The 24,491-nt window shown below is 41.0% G+C and overlaps 1 protein-coding gene across 1 annotated transcript in view; it reads left to right on the forward strand.

The window, feature by feature from the left end:
* ITPK1 (inositol-tetrakisphosphate 1-kinase) overlaps positions 1–24,491 on the forward strand; it is a 153,325-nt gene that overhangs the window by 20,772 nt on the left and 108,062 nt on the right. The window contains exon 3 of the mRNA XM_061997805.1: positions 14,783–14,807. Coding sequence (XP_061853789.1) covers positions 14,783–14,807 — 25 coding nt within the window. The remainder of the gene's footprint in view (positions 1–14,782; positions 14,808–24,491) is intronic.

Below are 24,491 nucleotides of genomic sequence, written 5' to 3' on the forward strand. Positions count from 1 at the left end.
GTAATTGTGGCAGTATCTTTGAGCTGATCCTGCCTGTGATGTCCCCCAGTCAAATGTAGAAGCCCTAAAGAGAGAATGTGGGGAATTAGCAGTGTGCATCCTATGATGGGCAATGTGGAAAGCAACCTAAAACAGCAGAGGAATCCTCAGCTTCTCTTTGCCTTGTGTTGTACAGTCACCTATAGACTTGAAATCCCAGTGTGTGATATGGCAGCATCTCCACAGGTTTTATCTCTTTGCCTACAAACAAAAGAAGTGAGCAAGAGAAAACAAGTATGCTTGTCAAAAGGAGATTTGTTCTATGGTCATATTTAATCAAACATGCAATCAACATAAATAAAACATTTAATAACTGCTTGCATTTAACCTTCTAATTAGTTGCTACCAACTATGTGATTGGAGAGTGAGTTTCAGAGTGAAGCTGGACAAGAAAATGACTAGCTGCTACTGTGCCTGTGTATTTGCCTTTCAAGCTCCTCCTCAAAAGTTTAAACATCTACTTCTTTAGCAGTGAAAAGGACAGTGGTAATTTGGTAGATTAGAGTAGAAATTTAGCAGTTTTTTTTTCCCCTGTAACAGGAATTTAAGTTATCTTACAAACTCTTCAGTGTGCTGTGATTATGGCAATGTAATGGGGTGGGGCAGGTACCAGATAATCTAGGTAAGTCCATAAAGGGAAACAGATCTAAAAGATGCAGCTGAACTGTTGGCCTTGGGCTTTTTTTTTTTCCCTTTGTTAATAAGGAGAATGAGAGTATGAGTAACAGAGCTCTGGTATGATGGTATGATTCATCTTGTTGAGGCAGCTTCTAGAAGATCTGAGGAGACCCAAGAAATTGTCTGGTTCTTCCAGTTACGCAGTGTAGCAGACTTCTCAGCAGATCTGAATCTGGGCTACAACCTTCTGGGGTTAGAAAATATAAGAACACTTTGGGGGGTATGTATCAGTCAGCTCCTGCATGCGCTGGCCAAATTTGTGAAGTTGTAGGCTTAAAACACGTGTGCTCAGTCACTGATGGAAAGGGTGGACATAACAGCTGCTGTCTATGATAAATTGTGAAAAAGACAAGGACAGGATTAATCAGAGTGCTTTGTGTGTGTGTGTGTGTGTGTGTGTGTGTGTGTGCCCCAGTTTGTGTGAGAGAGATTAGTAGCAAGATGTGCCATGGAGGGTCAGGAGTGTGGGAGACAGCAAAGCACGCACTGTGAGTGTTGGCCCAAGGCAGGTCTCTGAAAGTGAACTTTTGGACAGTGATGCCTGCAGAAGGGCTGAAGCTGATCAGAAAAAAATGTTTAGTTCAGAAAGATGGGATACTCTAAATGTTCACCTTACAGAGAATTGTACATTTTGTCCAGTAGTTTGAATAAAAATCAAGCAGTAGCTATGTTTTACAATTTATGAAAGGTTTGGGTTTTTTTTCTCCCTCTTACTGCACTGTAAACAATCCACTGAAGCAAACAAGAAAATGGGTGTTCTAGCAGACCTATACATATGCTACTGCTTAAAGCAAGAAGCCTATGGGACAGGAAGAAATAGGCAGAATTTTGATCTTTCTTTAACAGCAAAATTCAATGTAATATAAAGCAGATAAGATGCCTGATGAAATAGATATGTTTGTAACACACGTAAGTGCACTTCTATGAAAAGATCTAGACATCAGGACAGGAAATTTTCACCAGCTAGGATGGAGATTTCTTCGCGATACTCTTTACCTTTTTCAGGTACAGAAACTATAGTGAATGATGGAGACTGTCTTGCTGCTGCATCTCTGCTCCAACTTCAAGTTTGCACTTTCTGACCTTGGCTCATCCTATGCATAACAATCCTATGTTCATCCCTGCCCAAAGCTTTTGGTGTGTTTCTGTGTATCTTCATGACGTTCGTTGCCCTGATATTAAAAGCAGTACCTTGTTCATGCGTTAGATTTCCAACTCCTCAAACTGCAGCCCCATCCAACACGACCAATGGAAAACTCTCTGCTCTTCTCTGAACCTCTTTGTAAGTTCTTTTTTCCCAGGATGTGTGGGGGGTTGTGTTTTTTTTCCATTTGTTTGGTTTTGGTGGTGTGTCCCTCCACAAATGCTCATGTCAGATACTAATGGTTATTCTGTATGCTGTATAATAAAATAATTTCTTAATTTGCTGTCTCTCCATTGAGAGAAGTTTTTTTTCTTGTAAGTAGGATGATACTCAAATGTTGCATGTTGCAGACATTTTATTTGTTTTCCAGGATTATGTGTCGTTGTGCAGATACTGGATTTGCTGCAGCGCTGTCAAATGCTCTGTCATGTTGCTTCTCAAGGAAATTGGCCACATGTCAGTAAATGAAGTATTTTCAAACAGTATGACCAAAGCCAAACTTTCATATTATTGCAAGATTCTCTAATGAGGCTTCCAAATAAAGTAAAATCATTTTTCTTTGATCTATGTTGACATAAAGTCAAGCAGAAGAGTCATTTGCAGGGGAAGGAAATTCCCATTATTGGTATTGGCATCTAAATCTGTTCAAACGGAGAAAACCAATCCAATTCTTCAACTTGTATCATGTATTTTCTGCTGATCATCTTTTTATTCTCAAATAGGGTACTAGGCTGCAGAATTGCACTTTCCAGATTCAAAGTGGTTTTATTTTTCTCTGTTTTCTATTGACATGGTTCCTACAGTGTGTGTAGGGGAGAGCTGCATAGCAAAATAAATGTGAAATCCAATTTCAGATGATACTGGAACTACTTTTAGCTATTGTTTTATTTGGGTCTTAACCAGCCAGTCCTCTTTTAAAATAATGACTCCAGTCATAAGTTCCCAAAACAAAAGACTGAAGCTTGAAATGCATCTCAGAGTAACTAACTGGATGAGTTGTGTTGAGCCTGAATCAATGCAGAGTTTGAGGAGAAAATATTTCTAGGAACATACTTAACTATTTAGTGCAAAACTGTTGCAGGGATATCCATTTCACTCCATGAAACGTTGGATCTGTATCTGTGACTGTGTACATAGCTGGACACAGCAGCTTCTCAGTACAGACTCTTAACAGTTCTGTCTGTGAATCTGACTGACTGGTTCCATAACTGAGGAGGAAAATTTGTTTCTTGAAAATACAAACAGTGGTCACTTGGTGAGTGTAGGAGACAAGAAATAGCAAGCAATCTCAAAGCTAATGAAACTTGAGAGAGACTTGGGGTCTGACTTGTACAGTGCCAAAACATTAGGGCTATCCATTATGGAGGGGGGAAAAAAGTTGCAATCATGTTTCTTCAGTGAGCATATGTTAACTTTCTTGTGTTAACTTTCTCTTATTTGCATAATGAAGTTTCACATGAAGGCAAAAGCCCCAAACACCTATATATCTTACTTGAAGCCTGGCTAGAGATGAATACATTCATTTTTGCATGGCAGGTTGCTGAACTTAAATATGTCACTAATTTCTGCCAAAAAAATGCCCAGTCTTGTTTAGAGATCCAAGAAGTGGGGGGGAAGAAAGTGTATTACACATTTCTCATGTATGTCTCAGTGCGTGTCTGGCCTCTATAAAAACTCCCAAAAGGTTTATTCAAGGCTATTTGCCTGTCTTGGAAAGTTGCAGTGGCTGTACAAGCATTTGTTTTCAGGGTTAGTGGATTAAAAGCCATTCCTAGATGAAAGCTGTCTTAGCAGACATATTCTTCTCTCTGTACCCCATGGTTTTAGCAGAATGGAGGTGTGATTTGGTCTCTCTTGCAGGGTGCAGGAGACCTGTGGAACCTGTAGTACCAGCCTGAAGTCCAGCAGAGTCTGGTCCTACTGGCCATATTGAGCTGATGGTGTTTGTCTATGTTGGAGGGTAGCTGAAGGTAGTTGTTGGAACTTTGAGGCAAGCCACTATAGGGCTTTTATTTGGGTGAAAGGCAGGAATCCAGATACAGCTTTTGAAAGGAAATGGAGCAATAGAAGCATGCTGGAGAGAGGTGATGGGGAGGGGGGCAAAAGGAAGAGTGTGGAAACATCAGCTTCTAGCCTATGCATGAGTCTAAGTACCTTTTAATTTTTTTACCTTATTTTGTATAAGAAACTTAATTCTGAGCTTTGATTAGTGTATGAGAATCTAGCAGGCACAGAAGGCTTTTAAATTTGGCTTGCCATACCTATGTTCTTTGTAAAAAGACATCTATAGGGAGGAGATATCTCCCAGATACTCTTAGTTTATTCTTAGTATCTCAAGGATTACAATAAATTTTCTTCTTCAAGGCCTTGATGCTGTTACAACAAAGTCATCAAAGTGGTCTTAATATGCTGAGCATCGACTTGGCAGAAGACCCACAAGCTCTATACAAACCTTCCAGAGGCCTGAAGGTGACAATTATTCTTGAATCTTTGCTATCAGAGTTGATTTTCACTGCTAGAACCCCAGAGTGCTGTGGTAGTTCTCCAGGTCAATTGTGTGGGATGGTTTACAAATGCACTGTCTAGGGGGATTACTGTCTAGTTAAGGCAAACTATGACTAATGGTTCTGGTAGTGTTTGTTTCTGATATAGTTTCTTTTTCTGTATGTTTTCGTTGGGTAGCTGTGTGCAAGCTCCAATGACATTGTTAAAAGTGACTATGACAGATACCTCAAACTAAGTCCTGAAGGGATTAGATTCTCAGAGGATGGTTGTCAGCAGTTCCATAAATTGTCTGCATACTGTGGGCTGAGATAGGTTGGGAATTAAAATTCTTATGTGAGCTGGAAAGGCTAAACCAGTTCACCTTTTGTCATATTTTCTTACCTATTCTTTTGCTTTCCTGTTCCAACAAAAAGTCGATTGCTGCTGACAGAGTTCTGCATGTTGTAGGTTAGCTTACCAGATGTATTGCACTTCTTCAATCTTAATTCTTCCCGTCTCAGTAGAGCAAGGACATATTGGGAAGGCTTATATGTAGGGCATCATGTAAATATATTTAATCTGATCCCTCTTTCTCTTTCTAGATAGATATAGTGAGGTATGTAGATAGATTAATATAGCTCTATAGATATAGAATTAGTCCAAATCTCTCTATTATTTCTTTAACCTTGCTTGGTAGCTGCTAACATTGTCATGTGCATTAATACTGGTAACCCAATAGTTATGATTCAGACAGCCTATCTGCAATAACAGAGAAGAATCATTTGATGCTTAAATCTGATTGATAGTGCTTAAGTCTAAAACCACTAATGAAGCAACTTTGTGAGTGTCTTAATGTACATTGTGATTCTATATTGTTCAAATGAAGGGAAAAATGTATGCCGTCCCTATTTTATATTGCCCTATAAAAACCTCATAAACCTTGACGATACATTCGATTAACCAAAACATGGGAGGTAGCCCTTTTCATAAGGGGACATTGGTAGTTGTTACAATTCTGAGAAAGCTTTCTATAAAATGTGTGTGCAGATTTTACTAACCTTGGTGTACATAAGTTAAAAATTAAAAGATATGTTGAACAGTAAGAAGCTTTGTTGGGTCACAGTGAACAGTGAGGCAGGAGCCTAAAGGAAGTCCCAAAATAAACCAAGGCTTATTTTCATCTGGCTTAAATCTTTTATTTCTGAGAGCTGCTCTCTTCCTAGATGTATCTCTGTAAGAGCCAACCTGATTTTGTTGACCTTCCAGAATAGCCTAATGTTCTAATTTAGTACTGTAAGAGCTGAGGAGACACTGATATCTGCTTTCATACTTCAGTGTATTAGATATTGAGAAGTGTGATATAGTTTTTCCTGCAATTTGGCAGTATCTGACAAGTCAGAGCTAAACAAAAGACCAGTCTCCTAACTAATGTAGCTCTTGGTGAATCCCTGTTCTTAGTGACTTCACTAAGAAGGGTTTGTGCTTCTTGCCTAAGTTGCATGAAGTTTCCTTTGATGAAGAAGAAAATCCGTGTCCCTGATTTCTAGAGCTCTTCTGGCAGTGGAAAATTGGAGGTTTTAGAATTGTTTTTGCTGACTAGTGATTTATTTGGCAAATTAAGAGAATAAGACACTAAGAATTTTTGACTACTGGCTTAAATTAATATGGGAGAAGAGCTGCTAAGATTAATATAAAATGTAAATATTCAGAAGCTTGATTTCAGAGTGTCTTACAGTTATAGTGGCAAGAGGTTTTACCAACATGTGCAGAAAAGTTCAGCCTCAGTGTGATAGTTAATTGAACACATCATGGCACTGCAGAGCAAGTATGCAATGTTCAGGTCATGTTAACACTGGAGTAACTGAAGTTGTGGGGAGGAAACAAAGGGAGCTGGGAGCAGAGAGGACATGCATGGTTTTTGCAGTGCTTAAGGAAGCAAGTGATTTATTGAAGCCAAGAGATGATGCTCAACAATTTGGAGTGCAAATTTGAAGGACTTTGACCTTTGTGAAATTAATGTCTTGGAATGGAAGACAGAGTGCCAAAACAACTTCGTTTGAAGATGATTTTTAATAAGATTATAAAGAGATCACATGGTGTGGCTGCTTGCCATAGCTGGGAACTGGATCTGTTAATGTCTGGTGGTATAAGCCTATGGCTGAAGGCTGAACCCTGCCCAATTGCTTATAATTGTCATCAGGTACTAAATATGTCTCTGAATGTCTGCTAGGACAAATAGCTTACCGCCTTCAACAATTTTTCTGTGCAGCTGTTAATCATTCCTTCTTCCCACTCTTGAGAGTGGTTTTGTTGTTTTTTTTTCTTTTTTTTTCTCAAAAGACTGCAGTTAAAGGTTTTGTGTCCCTGCTGGGAAAGCAAAGAGTATGGGCTCCCAGAACCTGGGGTCACTAGTTCCAAGAAAAGCGTCTGGCAGGGCTCAGCAGCACTGATCCATCTTGAATGCCTAATTTTAAAAGAAAACAGACCCTTTGAATTTGTATTTACAGACTTTATATCTTGTATATCTTGGGATATACAGATTTTATTTCTGTAATACCCGTTTTTTAATGCTGAGATAAGTAGCCATGTAATGCTTCATTAAATGGTTACTGAAACTTTGTCTTAATATTTACTGACTAAAGGCAGTTTATTTCTTCCAGTTACTGCTTACAGTGTCTGATTTCATGGCTTTTTCTTCCCTGCTACTTGAACCTCTGAAGTCATGGTGTTCCATGTTTCATGTTGTCTTGCACGATAAGGGGTTAGTGAGTTTCTAACTCGATCTTTGCTGTGAGATACTGGTGAATGTTTGTGTGTGTTGTGGTGGGAATTTCTGGCATGTGGAAGCATTGTGGTGCCACAGATGAATACCAGAATGATGCTGCTATTGCCCTACCAAGATCCTCCTTTATTTTCTAGTCCCTTTTAGGGCACTTTGTTCTGGTACACCACTTTTAAGCAGTACTTTTATAGCTGTTAATAGGATGGTATCATGCTTTGAAGATGTGGAGAAGATGAGATGGTTCTACCAAATATCGTATGTCAATGGGGTTGTGGTGTGAAAATCATTGATGATGTTGCAGTGTGTGGTGTATGAGGACTCCTATTGCTCAGATCATTCCCTGTTTATAAAAACAAGGAAGAAATGTACAAATGTGGCTGCCCCATGTGACTTTTTTGCTACTTTAGAGGTCTTTATTGGCAGCCCAAAATCTTGGGTTTTTTTCATCCCATCTGAAGAGCACTCACAGTTTTAAGTGTGAAACCTTTTTGCCGCCACACTATATTATCTATTCCTACCAGATTATAAAGATGTACTTTGTTTCCCTTCTCCTTTGGAACTGTGATGCTTTTACAGATTGAGAAAACTGAGGTCTCCCTCCCCCGTATGCCAACTTTGGATTCATTTCAATCATAAGTCTTTCCAAAATACTGCTTACTGAAGGGGAAAAATTTGCTGAAAGGTAAGAATAGTTGGACATAAATTAGTAAAATTAATTCTGATATGCCTACTTGGTAGTCTATGTGCAAAAAAACAAAGCACAAAAAATTTCCATGTTACAGCCGAGTGTTGCCGTGTTTCAGATGCCCTCGGTTCACGTCTGTGTGCACCTATGGCTACGGCTGTGAGCACTCTTGTGCTGGGATTGCCACTTGGTTGTTTCCCAAGTGGAGTCTATCAATGATGAAAAATAATAAAAGCAGGGATCCTTAAAAATATTTAATAACAGAAATGCAAGGCATTCTGCTAATGGTAAAACTAAGGCAAATGGGCTGAGTTTGCCTTTGTGCCAGGAGGAGAAACAGGCTGTCTGCAGGGTTGCAGATGCCTGGTATTGGCTGGTTTTCATGCATTGCTTTGGTTTTGCTTGCCTAGTGTCTTTCTCCATGTTTCATAATTTCAGTGTGGTGGAAAGTCTTAGTGGCTGTAGGTTTTTTTCTCTAATGCATTAATACTTACACAACTGCCTCTGATGCCAATGTATTGCTTTTCTGGGCAAATGATTTTATTTTTTATATTGAAGCAGTACATTGATATATTTGCTGCTGTTTTATGTGGAGAATTTTGGAGATGAAACATTGTCCTAGCTGAGAAAATTAACTTCACTGCATGCAATAGTAACTTCTTAGGCTATTGAAGCAGTTACAAAGATTGCCTTTTAGTTTTGAAATTGTAAATTCTGTTTGGCATTTTTCCATCTGTCAATTGTACCAGACAGCAAAAATATGTTACTTCATTTAAATGAGGCTATAACAGTATTTTTTTCTTTTAACTGTCATTCACTGTAATGTTCAGGTCCTAGATGCTGTGGGGAAGTAGGCCAAAATATTTATTTTGGATGTTAAAAAAACCTAACCCCAACCTCAAAAGCCAACTGTTCTGCATAATTTGAAGCTCTAGTAAATCATCAATGCCAAAACACTGACAAATGTCCTTTTAGTAACTTGATACTGACTACTCTAAATCTATACATCACTCTATCTTAAACATGGAGTCAACTTGCATGGTAATTATTTTAACTGCTGTTGCCTATAGTGAGGTTTGCATTATCCAGTAGAGTTATTTACTGGTTTCGGGTATAGAACCAATAAATCATAACAGTATTCTGGGGTTTGTTCAGTATTGCGAACTAATGCAGTGGTTACTTAAATGTTTCTGGTTTTCCTTTAACTGTAGCAGTGTGTGATTCAGCAGAGCTGTGCACTGAAGGAAGGGAACACAACAAAACAGTAGTCAGTAATTTGTGCTGCACCTGAATAGATTTCTGTAATAGCTTCACTGTAAGTTAGGTGTTTAGTTTTGTCACCTTCAAACACTTTTTCCTCTTCTCTTTTCTCCCAGAGGTTTTCTGACATTTGCTAACTATTTTTTTCCTGGGCTAATTATGGAAATACAAGATCCTCATCTAGACGATCTTTGGAATGAAGTGTATTTTTAAAATAGTGACCTCTGGGAATAGAGTTTAGAACTGACTGTTTTTCAAACATGCTCAATGAAAGCAGGCAGTTCTTTGACTCAGTTGTGTTGCCTCTTTGGGGGGAGGAGGGAAATAGAGTTAATAAGGATCTTTCTTTTCCCCTCTGAAAAAAAGACTTGCAATGGGGTTTGTATAGCCTATTGCCAATATCAGGAAGCAGCCAGGCCAGCTGGGAATGGGAGCCCTTCCTCTGGTAGGTTGTGGCTCTTCATGGGAAGAAAGAAGGGTCACAGAAAAGCCATGAAAGACAAAAGAGTAGTGGTCAGTACTCTGTGGTAGTTTAGCCCTGGCTGGGTGCCAGATGCCCACCAAGTTGTTCTATCACTGACCCTCCTAAACTGGACAGGGGAGAGAGAAAAATATTACGAGAGGTTTGTGAGTCCAGATAAGGACAGGGAGATCACTCAGCAATTAGTGTCACTGGCAAAACAGACTCAACTTGGGGAGAAATTATTTGATTTATTAATGAACAATCAAAACAGAGCAGGGAAAACGAGAAAGAAAACTGAATCTAAAACTTCTGCAACATGGGTCCTTCCCATGGGCAAACTATTCCAGCATGGGTCCATCTCATGGGGTGCAGCCCCTCACAAACTGCCCCAACATGCATCATCCATATGGGGAAAAGAATCCTTTAGGAACAGACTGCTTCAGCGTGAGTCCCTTACAAGATCACAAGTCCTAACAGCAAGCCTGTTCTGGTGTGGGCTCCTCTCTCCCCACAGGCTTCCAGGTCCTGCTAGGAACTTGCTCCAGTTTGGGCTTCCCACAGAGTCACAGCCTCCTTCAGACATCCACCTGCTCTGGTGAGGGATCCTCCATGGGATCTCTGCTCCCCAGTGGCCTCCATGGACTGCAGGGGCACAGCTGCCTCTCCATGGTCCTCACCACAGGTCACAGGGGAGTCTCTCTTCCAGTGCCTGGGCACTTCCTCCTGCTCTTTTTCCACTGACCTTGGTGTCTGTGGAGATGTCACATTCTCAGTCCCTGTTGCTGCTGCAGTTTAGCAACTGCACAGCAGCTTCTTGTCCTTCTCAAATACGTTATTTGCAAAGGTGTTACTTCAGTCACTAATTGGCCAGGCCTTGGTCAGCTGTGAGTGCGTCTCAGAATTGACTAGTCCCTATCCCTGTCAGCTACAGGGGAAGCTTCTGGCAGCTCTTTGTTTAAAGAAGCCACCTCTTGCTACCAAAACCTGGCCACACAAAACCACTACATGCTCCATGTGGAATAGCTCTCACTTGGAGACACCATCTTTGACATAGGCATTGGTACTTTTGGGAGCATTCTGCCTAGTCTGGACAGGTTCTTGCATCCCTCACTGACTTTTTCATAACTGCCTGGGCTTGTCTGCAGAACTTGCAATTTGCTAGTTGTGTCTGAGCTGCAATCCTATACCCATGCAAGCATCTGTGGTTTGTGCTGGGAGATGGCTTTGTTGTAGTATCTCTTGTATGTGAAGTGCATCTGTGGTGCATGTTTCAGCACAGCTGACAGAAAACCTGTCCTCTGCTAAAGGAATAGTCTAAAGGATGTTCACCAAGGCTGTAGGATGTATTTTTCTTACTAGCTTTTTAAGCACATAGGAAGAAGCATTGGCTGGTCCATGGCTGTGTCAGACTCCCACAGCAGTTACTTCAGGAGCCATCTTGTCTGCATTGAGTGTCCTGCATAGACAGCCTGTTATCTGGGAATTGCTCATGGCCCACAATCTGCTTCATTCTGTCCGTTTCTCACACGTAGGATCACTGTTCTTTCCATGTCTGTCCCTCTGCCTTTTCTCACGTGACGGGGCAGTTAGTGTGGTAGGTTGTATCACATGCTTGGTTGCATAAGGGATGGTTTGCTGCCCTGAGCCTGCAGCTGTGACCTGCTCAGCTGAAAAGCCCACAGACATTGATTTAGGAAGTCTCTGAGGCAGAGAATCAGCTGTTGACAGAACTCAGGTGTGTGATTGCTTGACATCCTGGTTGTTTGGATACCTTTCATTTTTTAAATAACTTATTTTCAAAAAAAAGCTGTTTTATTAGAGGATTTTCCCCAAATTAACTAATCCTCAAAACAGGCATGCTTCTATGGTTTCTGGTCTCCTGGGCTTAAGTATAAAAAAGTTCTCTTGTTTCAAGTAATCAAAGGGGATCCCCCACACCCCCCTGCCTTCTGAAAAGGGGGAAGATCCAGCATTACAAGTCAACCTTGGTAATCACTCCCTCCTTCCCTTAGGTTTTTAAGTTTGTGTGACATAGTATCAGATGCTGTTTCTCTTCCTGCTCGAGTGCTGTTCTGTCCTCTTCCCTTCTGCAGGGACAGTACAACCAGTCACTAAGTCCCAGTAAATTTGCAAAGTCCATTTTGAGGGGATTATAGAAAACCTTTTGACTGACTGTTTGTCAAGTGGGTTGGCAACCAGCTTGTAAGGATTTTTCTTCTTCAAAGTAGAACAAATGCAGTGTGTATGCAGACGTAGCAAGACGTCTAAAGCCTTTGCCTTTAGCGTCTCTTCTTCCAGGGGTGGTGGAGCAGTCCTATCTGAAGCCTGGTGTATTTCAATAGCAGTTTTGAGTTGTTACATTTACTCCAGGGCAGACATAGCAAAAATGTAGCTGGTTTGGTTATTTTAAGTTTTAGCTTACAATACTTGGAATGCTTCTGAGTAGGCTACTGCCCTAATTAACAAAGAACATTCCCCACCTAATATTTATTATTTATCATGCTTAGCTTTGTGAAAGTCATGGTTTCAACGATTTGACTGTTAAGTATTCCTTTAAGAAATTAATATTTTCTTCTAAAAACACAGTTGGAACACATCTGGCCAGCCTCAGGTAATAGTCTGCAGGAATGCTTCCCACTCTGTAGTGGCAATCTATTAATCACCCACCACTTACAGGCTACTGTTTTCTGTAAGAGAGCTTTGAAATTCTCTGCAAGAGGTGCTTGGTTTCATTTTCTTTCAAATTTCCTTTCTGAGCAGTGACAAGCTCTCTGTTGTTGGTGTGCATTGCATGCTGCTTCTAAGCCAGAGAAACTCCAGACTGGTAAAGTGGAAGACGGGAGCAATTTATGTCATAGATGTTGATTGATTGCCCGTCCCTTTGGACATCTTTGTAATGTAAGAAAGACTTACTGTATCGAGCAGAAAACTAGAGGAGCCATTGTGTATTCAGCAGCCTGCAGCAGTTCAACTTTGGACACCACCACAGACGCTCTTAGACAGAAAAACATTTAGGGCAGAGTTAGGCAGTCCTGCTCTGTGACCTTCCCCAAAAGAGTCTTTGGTTTTCACATATGGGGTTAGTGGGAATTAGGAAGAGATATTCCTGTCTTATACTTGCTGAGGCTTTTGAGTTTTAAGTTAAATTTCCTGTATCTTCAAAGTGAGGAGAAGGTTCTAACATATTTAAATAGCCTGCATACATTGGGATGGTGGCATGGAGCAGGGATGACTGGGCTTTGTGCCAGAAATTCAGTCTTGCCCTCAAAACTAGAGCACAAATGGTTTGGTTTTGGTAACTTGTTGAATGCAGTGACTGAGCATTGTCTGGCTTCATGTACCTGAGTCTCGGTTCTCACACCACCAGAGCAGACAACTATTTCTACAGATCTACTTAAATTGGCTCTTCTGGTAACAGTTCTCAACATTTTGGTGTATAATTAGTAAGCCTTTCCAGTCTCTTATCCCTGGTGTTCAGGATCACCAGAACTATTCCCCATATGGCCAAAGCAGTGTTTAGAGGAATAGGGCCTTTCTGACAAACCTCAAGTATTTGAACTCTGCTCCTGCAGGAGCCGGACTGTGACTGCAAGTCTTTGAACTGAAGTCAAAAGATGTGTCCTCACATCCCGACAGCCTGCCATCTGGAGCAGGGTATCACAGTACCCTGGATCTGTCTCCCTGATTAACACACCTGGGTATTTGTCTCTTTCTGCCCAAAGGCAACCACAGCACTGGGGGCTGATGCACGCACAGAGTCCCACCCTAGCCTGCGGCTTAATATTTGCTTGGCCTGGGACAATGGAGTGTGCTCACTTCATGGACTTAAATCTGTACATGTTTGCTTCCATGACTGCTCATGTAATTTGTTAGCTTTTCTTTGGTCACAATTCCATGCTGCAGGGGTGACTGTCGCTGCTGAGACCAGCACAGTTGGGTCCATCTGACACTGTGCAGTACCAGTCACCAGTTGGAGATTTAAGTAATTGTGGTTTTGAGGCACTCTTTCTCGAATGGATTGTCTGTCCTGAGCAGTGGATTTACAGGGATGTATCTGTGGTGGAGCTGCAGTGGGGTGACACATCTGGACAGAGTGCTCCAGCTGAAGTGCAGTTTCTGGCTTCTAGAGCTAACCTGTTGCGTTACTCTTCCTTTGTCCCTTTCCCTGATCTGTTTGCAGGGCTAGTCTGTGGAGCCAGACTGAGTATCTTTGTGCTTGTAAGGAAGGCAAGCCATGGGACAGCTTTAAAACTTCTTTGCAAGAGTTTCAAGCAGAGAACAACCGATGCAAGTCCCTGTGTGTGTGTGTGTAGCTCTGGGATATGTTCTGTGGAACATCTTTCATACGAGGAAAGGCTGCAGGAACTGGGGCTATTTAGTCTAGAAAAGAGGAGATTGAAAGGATATCTAATTAACATTTACAAATATCTAAAGGGTGGGTGTCAGGACGTTGGGACATCCCTTTTTTCCATAGTAGCTAGCAACAGGACAAGGGGTAATGGGATGAAGCTGGAACACAAGAAGTTCCACTTAAATATAAGAAAAAATTATTTCACTGTTCAGGTGAGGGAGCCCTGGCACAGGCTGCCCAGAGGGGTTGTGGAGTCTCCTTCCTTGAAGGTCTTCAAGACCGACCTGGACATGTTCCTGTGTGACCTGATCTAGGTGGACCTACTGCTGCAGGGAGGTTGGACTAGATGATCTCTAAACGTCCCTTCCAACCCCTACCATTCTGTGATTCTATGATTCTGTGATGGTGGTAGGACAAGACTGTAAATAAGAGGATAAATGCTATGTTCATTCTCACTGACATTTATACATGTATCTTTGGATCAAAATCAAAGATCTATCAGGCATGTGGAATGTGCTGTGGTGCAATTTGCACACTCTGAGGGCAGATGAGAAATGAAGAGCGAAATGGAACTGACTAAAATTAAGATACTTCCTCCCTAGTGTCATCCACTTCCTACCACTGCTCACCTGTCAACTCTGTCAGCCCCAGCACTGCGACTGCTTAGTATGCATCTTGGGTCACTTCTGAGGCCATGATTCAGAAGGTGCTGAAGTGCTTCCTAAGCAGGGAATGGAATTAAATGAGTGCTTTCCTGAATTTGAATCAGGTTCATTAGTGTGGATTTTTATTGTTTGCATTCTAGTGTGAAGTAACCCTTTTCCATTAGTTGTTTTTACATTTTGTCCACGTTTCCAACATTAACCATTCCTTTTTTTTTTTTTTTTCTTTTCCAGGAAAAGAGGAGTAGAAGTAGTACAGGTGAGTAAAAACTGTATTTGGGTTTTTTCTCCTCTATTTTCTTGTAAAGAAGGTTTACTGATTTTAAATGCTGTCATTTAGATGTTGGCATGACCTGGGCTTAATTATTTTGTTTTCTATTCCGTTTTCTGCCACGGATAATCGTTTTTTGAAAAAGAGACTCACAATTTTGTGAATTATGTGTTGAGCCCATCTAGTCTTAACAGGTGACCTGGTGAAAGTAGAAATGCAGTTTGGCTTTTCTTGGGTCTGTTAATTAACAGGATCTAATCATTGATTAGGTGATGTTACCCTGTTCATTGCATTCATGAACAGTTGGGCTTAACAGAAACAGGAGCTGGCCTTTGAAAAAAAAAAAAAAAAAACTGGCAGAAACAATGTTCTTGTAACCCAGTGAGCAGAGAAATGATACTCAGATGCCTTCAAGTTGAAACCCATCTGTGAAGTTCAGGTGTTGGCTATGTTTGTTCTTTCCCAGATCTAAATAGTCATATTTCACACAAGATGTATGATGGCAGCTTGGGAAAGGAATTATGTTACTTTGACATCTGTAACATAGAGCACTGTAGCCTTAAAAGATCAAAGGGGAAGCATGCTCTTTCCTTCTGGCTTATTTTGTGTACTTAGAAGAGCTGTATGTCATCAGTTTCACTCTTAACTGTTGTTTACTTACTGCTTGTTTCACACTCTAAGGTGTTCTTTGTGTTCCTCACAGTTGTTTTCTCATATCTCAGTAGCAGAGACGAAATTGCCTCAACAGAGGGGACAGAGGAGAGAGTAGGACAATGAGGTGTTAGCCACTGGTAGCTGAGGCTGCTCTTAAGTCCACATGAAAGGTGCCTCTCAGCACCAGCAATGAATAGGAGAAAAGCACTTAAACCCTATTGAAAAATCAGTCCATGTTGTTTTAAAGGATCCACTATCAGAAAAGGTTTTGAAAAAGCTCTCATTGCTAGTTAAACTAGAGAATACATCTTTCAAGTAGTTGATGTTGAAAGATGTATGATGTGGTTGTCTGAGAACTGCATGCTATTAGAAGGCCAAGGGTCATATACCTTACTGACTGGATTTAACCTTTCACCACCATACAGCATCATCTTCCTTGCTTGTATTGGAATTGCTCGGAGCTAAGGAGCAGCTTCTTTTGTCAGTTGTGATAATATCATCTCCAGATTGATAAATACAAACCAGCATTTGTGAAGCACAGCTTCAGCAGCAGGACAGGGAGAAAACATGCCTGTATTTGTGTCACTGCTTAGAGGACATTATTATATTAGTGAAACCCCAGCGTATTATAGTCCGATGTCTGCATTTGTTATACATGCCTTGCATCTGCACTGTATATTTAAGCAGCAAGGTGCTCATATGAGATGAAGTCAATGATGCACCAATTTGCTGAGCAGAGGTCAAATTCCATTTTACCTTGTGGATTAAAGTTGTAGTCCTTACATAGGTTACCTCTTAGTCTTCTGATGTTTGCATAGCTTAATGGATAGTCATCAAATAGATACAAAATGATTGGAAAGGATTTCTTTATAGGAAGAACACTTTGTGAAACATTTGGACAGAGTAGACAGGACTTTGTGTAGAAGTACTTCACGGTCTCTGGTTTCACAGCATAGTTGAGAAATCAGACTAACCTATACAGGGAATTTTTCCCCCAAAGGCGTGCCTTGGACATCACTCCTTGCAGATCACTTGTGTTGTCTCATATATCCTCATGCGTGTACTTGTAGTCAGTAGGGAATTTATCAGAAATGGGCTCTTTCTCCATCCAACATTACTAAAAAGCTTTGTTGAGTCACCTTGCATGATCCATCCCATGAGCCCCGCTTCTAGATGGAGAATGTCTTGGTATTGGTCTGTTGGACAAAATTTATTTGGCAGAGGGAGTATTGTTTTTCAACGTTAAGCAGTAGCAGGTTTTTTTTATGTTTCCCCTTTTCTTCCTTTAAAGAACCTACCCTGTTCAAGAAAAAACAACTCTTAGACCTGATGATAGGCAAGTAACTCAAAACACAAAAAATACACAGACTTTTTTAAAATCTATTTATTTATTCTGTCTATTTTCTTCTTTACATAAGTTCAAATATTTTCTGAATGTAAATATACTTTTCAGTAATAAGAAGTGAGTTGGAAGGTAAGGTTCAGTTGCTGGCTTCCAGGTAGCAACAGACTGGTATCAACTGGCTTTTGTGAACAGGCATCAGATTATTCTTTTCCAAAGGTGTTTCACAGAAAGAGGAAATAATTTCCTACTACTAAAGGGAAGTCTTCAGATAAGCCCTTGTGTGATTTCTGTTTCCTTCTTGCAGTGAGGAATTATGATGATCCTCTGTTATTTACCTAGACCAGTGAAAGAGTCTATTTTGCTTGGGGCTCTTTAGCTTGGAGGAGACTGAGGGGTTATCTTATTAATAGTTACATCAAGAGCAGGTGTCAGGAGGATGGAGCCAGGCTGTTGTTAATCATGTCCAATGATGGGACAAGGGGCAATTGGTATAAGCTGGAACATAAGAGGTTCCAAAGAAATACAAGGAAGAATTTCTTCACTGTGAGGGTGAGGGAGCACTGGCACAGGCTGCCCAGATGGGTTGTCGAGTTTCCTTCTCTGGAGACGTTCAAAACCCCTCTGAACGAGTTCCTGTGTGACCTACTCTAGGTGTTCCTGACTCTGGAAGGGGTGTTGGACTAGGTGATCTTTCGAAGTCCCTTCCAACCCTTAAGATTCTTTGATTCTGTGAGTCTTAAGACCAATTGCACCATACCAATTATCAGCAAGCTACTGCTAGACAGCAATTAACATTCTGTGACTTGTGTTCAAGTTCTGTGTTTTGTCTTGTCTCAGACTTGTAGTTCCACAGAAAGAGTGGTTCCAGCGTTCTGTTGTTATTGAATGGGGAAACATGCACATCCTCCAAAGAGAAATAATGGAAGAATAGGATTGGCAGTGGGATGGTAAGCAGGCATCCTCCTTTATCCTGAAGTAAGAAATTATCCAAGCAACACATTGAAAACAAAGAAAGAACCTCTCAATTTGTGTGGTGTTAAGTAATTGTTTTTAAATTCTAACATAATGAGAATTCATTATGAACTCAACGCACAGGAGCTGAGTTGTGTGACATCATATAGTACAACTGAGTAACATCCATCAGGCTATCTCACTTAAAAGATAGTACAGTAGCTCAGTGAAATAAAAAGCTGTCAAGGTTATAAACTTTCCAAAGACAAGTATGAGTCTGAGCCTGCACCAGAGCATGAACAGATTAGCTCCTTTCTGTTTTTCCAGTGAGCAGTAGCAGAACTCTGAGTAACAGCATCTTTAAGATCTGTCAGTATTTTGGATCTAGATTTATTTTCTGCAGCCTAAATCCACATCAGTGAGTCAGCTACAGTCCAGTGTTATATTGCAAGTGAAAAACAAATATCTTCCTGGCTTTTAAAATTTTTAAATACTGTCTCTTAACAGAATACTGTGCTATACTTCTTACATTATGGCAGGCCACTTGCTTAATTTTTTTAATTCGGTGTCACCCCAGTATCAGGGACCTTTCTGAAGTAGAGTGCCTATTTGTTTGTTCCCTGTGAGGTAAGAATACACTCTTGTACCAGTTTTGAGGAGAGAAGTCTGAAGGATGTGCATAAGGTCCTTTAGGGAGCCTGTTGCTGTACCCATTCCCACCAGTTCTGCACTTCTGATCAGCTGGTTCAAAAGGGGTGTCAGAGCTCTCCTCTGTGCTGTTTGTTGTGAAGAGCAAGCAAAGGTGGTCAGCAGACCTGGTGTTGCTGGCTTTCTTCCAGTGCATTTAATTTTAAGGCTGCATGTGAAGTATTCTGAATATAACGCTCTTGTGGTTCCTGTGGCAGTTGGCACACCTCCTCTTTCTTGCCAGCTCTTCTCACCCCTCGTCACAGCTTGCTTAGCTGGAGTGACTTGATCTGGTGGCCAGAGGAGGGGTGAAGATGCTCTGAACAGATGATGAACAGGAGTGAAGCCTATCTGCCACTGGGCAGGTGGCAGCTGGCAAGGCTGAGGCAGAGCAGCACTTGCATTCGCACTGGAGTGACTTGCCAGTAAATGCTTAAATTGAAGCATTTCTTAATAAATTCTTTCATTATTGTTTCGAGGGAAAGACTGCTTATGAAGTTATGCAGTGGTTGTCTGATGAGGCATTTCTATTAAAAAATAATCTATTTTCTAGAATCAAAATCTATCAAAGAATGGGTTTGAGTAAGAAGGGTTTTTCTAAAAGGTAAAGCTGTTTCTTACATTTTTAAAATAAAAACTTGATTTTGTTCAATTTCACCTCTGTGTCCCATAAATTAATATAGGGAAAAATTTAGAATTGAAAATTGGCAATTCTTCTTTAGCCAGTAAATTATCCAATTTCTTACAACTTTGTACACTGCCAAAGGAAAGAAAGAACATCTCCATCTACCTTGTTTTTCAGGAAAAATCTGTTTGGCTTAGTTTGAAGAACGTAAGATTGAAAACATGTGAAGTGCAAATCATCACAAGTACCTCTGATAGGGACATGCATTTATTTTTGTTTCACAAGCTATGCAAATCCAGAATCATTAGCTGCAGCCCTTTGGCTTCTGACAAGTTGCCAATCTGTCTTTGTGTGACAAAGTTTGGAGTCTTTTTATTTCTTCCTAACTTCAGAGCTGTTTCAATTACTTCCACAACCAAGCTTTCCTAGAGCTTTCACTTGCAGTTTTTAATTTTAAAATAGTGAAAATTTCCTGATTTTGATGGGTATTTTTTGTTTGAATGAACACTAATGCTCTCTTTTATCTTAGAAAGATATTCTAGTCAGTTAGCTATAAAAGTGGGATTAGTCATTGTATTTCAAGCTGCACTTTTTTTAATAGCAGTGGGATATGGAGTACAACATGTTTTCCAGTGTGGAACAGCTGATTGTAGTAGTTACAATGGTCTGGGCTGCTGTTTTTGTTTTTCCTTTTTCTCCAAACTCTCTGGGAATTGAGATATTTGCAATCTTTTGCTTTGGAGAAAACTGTCCTTTCAGCCATGCGTTTTACTGAAGCCTGCGAAGGAGAATTCAGAGCTCTCCCTTTTTAATTCTTCAATCAAACTAAAATACTAATGAAAACAGTTTCCATTAATTGTTGCCAGGGAACTGTTGTTTTCTTGAAATGGTGAGAGGTTTATTTTCACATGAACTATTAATGCCCTAAGCTTGGAATGGCAGTGTTCTAACAGAGAAAAGAGCTTATAAAATATATAACCGATAGCATATACAGAAAGATGTGACTGGAAAGCCTCCAAAGCAAGCGGGATTGTTGAGATGTTGGAGAGTTGACTCTCTAGTACAGAGAGAAGAAAGTTTATTTTTACATGCATGCCAGGCCCTCAGTAAAGTGCATGTTCTGAGAATGGCAGTCTGCTTTACTTTCAGTGCATTTTTGGAAAGGACACTGTAGAAGCCCTCCAGTTCCCCCCCCCCCCCCCCCCCCCCCCCCCCCCCCCCCGTCTCGATTGTGCTAGATACTGTGTATATGCTTGAAGGTGAGGACTGCTGGTTAAAATCTTGAAAAGGTACTGATACTTCATAGCTAAGCACACAAATTGGAGTCTTCCTAAAAGTGTAACAATATCAACTTCAAACCCAGAAACAGCAGGACTGTGGTAGAACAAATCTTAGGCAGAATCCTCTCTGGTCCTCCTCAGTAGGGGAGATCCCTGTATTTGAGACCTTCTTAGTACCTAAGAAGCAGCAGTGCCCAGCAGGTATGAAGCATCAGTTCCAGTGCAGGGAGAGATGTGTTTGGCATGCTGCTGTGTATTGCATCAGCAGACTGGTCAGTGAGGTACAGTGTGGCCCTTTCTGGTCCAGTGGGGAAGAAGAATAAATATACTTGTTGGGGCAGAGAAGAATGAGAAAACTACAGAACATTTGCACTATGTGGTTTAAGCAGACTAAATAAATATTTAAAAATTAGAGTAAGCCAAGCAAATAAAAATGCATTTAGATCTGATTTTTTTTAAACTTTTGGTGAGTCAATGAGAGAACCATGAAGAAATTCTTGTGGTCCAGAGTCTCTTACTAACTGGTTCGACCACTTGTTTTTGACTGTGAATCCCAGTGGCCTAGGAGACCTGTGGGTTTCACAGTCACTTACAGAAGTCACCTGAGTGAGTGAAAACATTGCTAAGACTTAGAAATCTGTAATATGTAATGAATGGCTATCACGTTTGAGCCTGTTTGTATTTCTTTGGCTTATGGAGACAGCTCTGCCCAGCTCCTTTGTCTTATCCTGGCTCTTGGTAAGTAGTGATGAGGCAGTGATTCCTAACAGTTCAAGATGTCCTGGGTGGAAATCCAGTCTTTGTGAGACCTCTGCCAAAGATTCCGGTGATTGGAATGGGACTGAAAAGTAAGTAATCACTGTCACTTTGGACAACTTTACAAATTTTGCTACCGTTTCCTAATGGAGATAATACTCCATGTGGGGGAATGCCATTAAAGTTGCTTAGAGATACCTGAATGGAAGAGATGTAGAGTAAGATGTGTGTGTGTGAAAGAAAATGGGTCTATTAATGGTAGCTGGTAATTACTGAAGATTGCTGTATATAATATTCTTTTCAGTCATCAGTGTATAAGTGTCTTCTCAGGTACTTCTGTGAACTGCAAAGCTTCATAAAACCGTCCACAGGCAACAACATGAATGAAAAGAAGAGCCTAATATAAATACTAGGGAGTAAAACTGTGTTTGCCTCCTTCTCACTAGGAATATTTTGCAGCATACAGTCCCAACCTTTGCATAAAATGACAATTAGACATTGCTTTTATTAATGGTGGTTATTGCAGTGGTGCCTATAGGCTGACAAAGACCATTAAACTTAAATAGGATTATTTGACTAAATGAATGCAGTTGGTGTGATTTGCTATCAAAGCAGGGCAAATGGAGCATACACGGAGACATGACTCAGGAAGTGTCTTACTTTAAAACTAACCTGCCTTGTTTGTAGTTTGCTGAAACTGTGCTGAAACTGCAAGGTCTGTGTTGAAGTACAAATATGCACAAAGTTCTTTTGGCCTTTTCTGAAGTTTTTTTTTTGGAATAAGAAGAATGGGGAGTTAATATGGTACCAAGGGTGACTGTACCTCTTTAATACTGAGGTGTCCTCCCCCTGTTGAATGACCCATTCTTTTCTGTTTTGGCATGAAGCTGTGCAGTTCTCTGCTGAGGCAGAGCTACAAGATCATTCCTGCAAGAGCAGTTGTAACCTTGTCTTCGGTCCTGGAGGGTTTTTTTTAGGGAGAATGGTGTTCCTTTGGAAGCAACAACTCTGCTATCCACCGTAGCTTGGAACTTCTGACTTTGAATCTTTATAGAGAGAATATCTTCAGATCAGTAAGGGAAATTATTTCTATGCCTGTCATCCCCACTGAGGATGCCAGCAGGTCTGAACTTCCAGAAGACTCTGCAGAAGAGTTTATGGAAGTCTTTTTAGTATATGTTGTTGACTTCCTTTTTCCAGCTATTGCAAAAGTTACTCCTTTGATCTGAGCCGTGACCTGAGATAATTATATCATTGCATGCTTGTTTGCTCTTCTTGCACTTCACTATTGAAGGAGATAAACGTATTCATGTCACAAGATTGAATAGGGCTCCAATAAAACCTGGTACTTAAAGATGTTCGCCTGTGATGTTTTTTAAGTTTTATCATATTTATCCTTTAGCTTTAAGTTAGAGAAACTCTTAGCACATGTACTTCGGCTGACCCTATATAAAACAGGGCACGTTCAAACACAGTGAAACCTAGAAATGTTTTCCCGGACCTGATTGCCTTCATGAAATTATAGCAGAAGAAAGCGGAGTGGCTTCAACTTAATCAGAACTGCTGAACATCTTTTTTTTCTCGTCCAAGAGGCACTGTGTTTTAAGAACAATGTCTTTTGAAGAAAGAATATTTGTTATTCACTTTAGCTCCGTATTTCTAGTAAAAGCAATAGATCTACCTTTTCGTTTGGGAACAGCATAGACCTCGTTTTGCTGTGTGTTTAAAGTAGGTAGATCACACAGAAAAGTTTTCTGTACATGCTGTAGATGTTTGCTATGCCTTTGGTGGTTATTTTGCAGTATGTCTCATTCATGTACCATATGGATGGAAGACAGTTGTAGACTTTTCGACAGTTTATTTTAAATCACTGTCTTTGTTTAGTTTTTGAGAACATTTACACCTAAAGGTAATTTTGCACTGGTGCCAAAACCAGTGCGATTAACAGCTAAGAGTGGGAATTGTTGAACACAGGATTTCAGTCCAAGGAATAAAGAGAGCCAGGAGAAGTTTTGATGATTGAAAGCATAGTTCCTCCAAAGTGAGGTAAAAGTGGGTTATCCAAAAATATGTTTCTTTAACATGAAGTAACATTTATGGAGAATTTGAGCTGTAGTGTGTTTGTTTTATTTTAAATTTTTTCAGCATCCCTGTTCCCTCACATGATTTGTCAAAAAGGAGATTAGTTGCAGCTTCCTAAATGAGATTAACTTAGTTCTCCACTGTCTATGCCAGGAGCAAGGGTGAGCCAGCCACAGTTAATAAATGGATCAAAGTCGTCATTGGATACTTAAGGATATGATCTGCCCTAAGCAGTCCTTTAGTAAGTGGTAGAAATAACAGTCCCTCATTTTGGAAAGCTGTTTTCAAAGAGAAGATAGAAGGCGGGAGTTAAGGTTTCATTCCACAGACTCGGGGAGAGCCTGGAGATAAGCTGCCTCCAACACATTCATGTGAATGTGTCTCTGTTGCTGTCGTGGTTTAGGCCCATCAGGGAACAAAGACCACGATTAGCCTCGAGTACCGAAGAGGCTGAGAATTGCTCAAGGGCAGGGAGGGCTTAATTGCCGCTTAAGGTTCAGGACAAAACAGACCAGGCTACTCGGTATGGGGAAGAAAACAGAAAATAATTTAATGCAACATCAACTAAAACATACCCCCAAAAAACCCAAAACATAACCAAAACGAAACAACACAGAGTAATACATCAATGAAGAGTCCAACCAGCCTTTTTGAGAACACCTTCTTGCCACATCTCCCCTCTTCCCAGGCTCAGAGCCCTGATCCCGGGGTTTTTACCTTGCCCCCCCCTGAACGGTTCAGGGGGGCAGGCAGTGGAGGTCTCAGTCAGTCTGCTCCCCATAGCTTCTGCCATTTGTCCCTCCTCAGGACGGGTGAACTCCACACCAGTCCTCCCTGCAAGTCCGTGGGGTAACTCACATGCATGGCAGCCCTGCACGGGCTGCTCCGACGCTCACTTATTCCAAAGGCTGCAGCTCCTCTCTGCCTCTCGTGTGGGGCTGCTCTGCGACGTGCAGGCTCTCCAGCACGGCCTGGGCCATGGCCGTCTCCCCACACAGTCCCTCGCCTGTCCGGGCTCACTCACATGGAGCTGCTGGTAACTCTCGGTCCTGCCACGGATCTCCATAGATTGCAGGGGCACAGTTTGCATTCTCGCCACGGCTTGCAGAAGGGTCTCCGGTCTACTGCTTCTCCTTCCTTCCTCCTTCTCTGGCCGAAGGGTCCGCGTGGTCGCCTCCATCTTGTATCACTCTTCCACCTCCTGACTCGCATTCCAATTCCCGTCCCTTAAATAGTAATGGCAGAGGTGCCAGATTGGCCCAGCCGGGCCGGAGGTGGGTCTGAACCCAGGA

This window comes from Colius striatus, chromosome 6 (assembly GCF_028858725.1).
Source record: "Colius striatus isolate bColStr4 chromosome 6, bColStr4.1.hap1, whole genome shotgun sequence".
Classification (NCBI taxonomy): domain Eukaryota; kingdom Metazoa; phylum Chordata; class Aves; order Coliiformes; family Coliidae; genus Colius; species Colius striatus.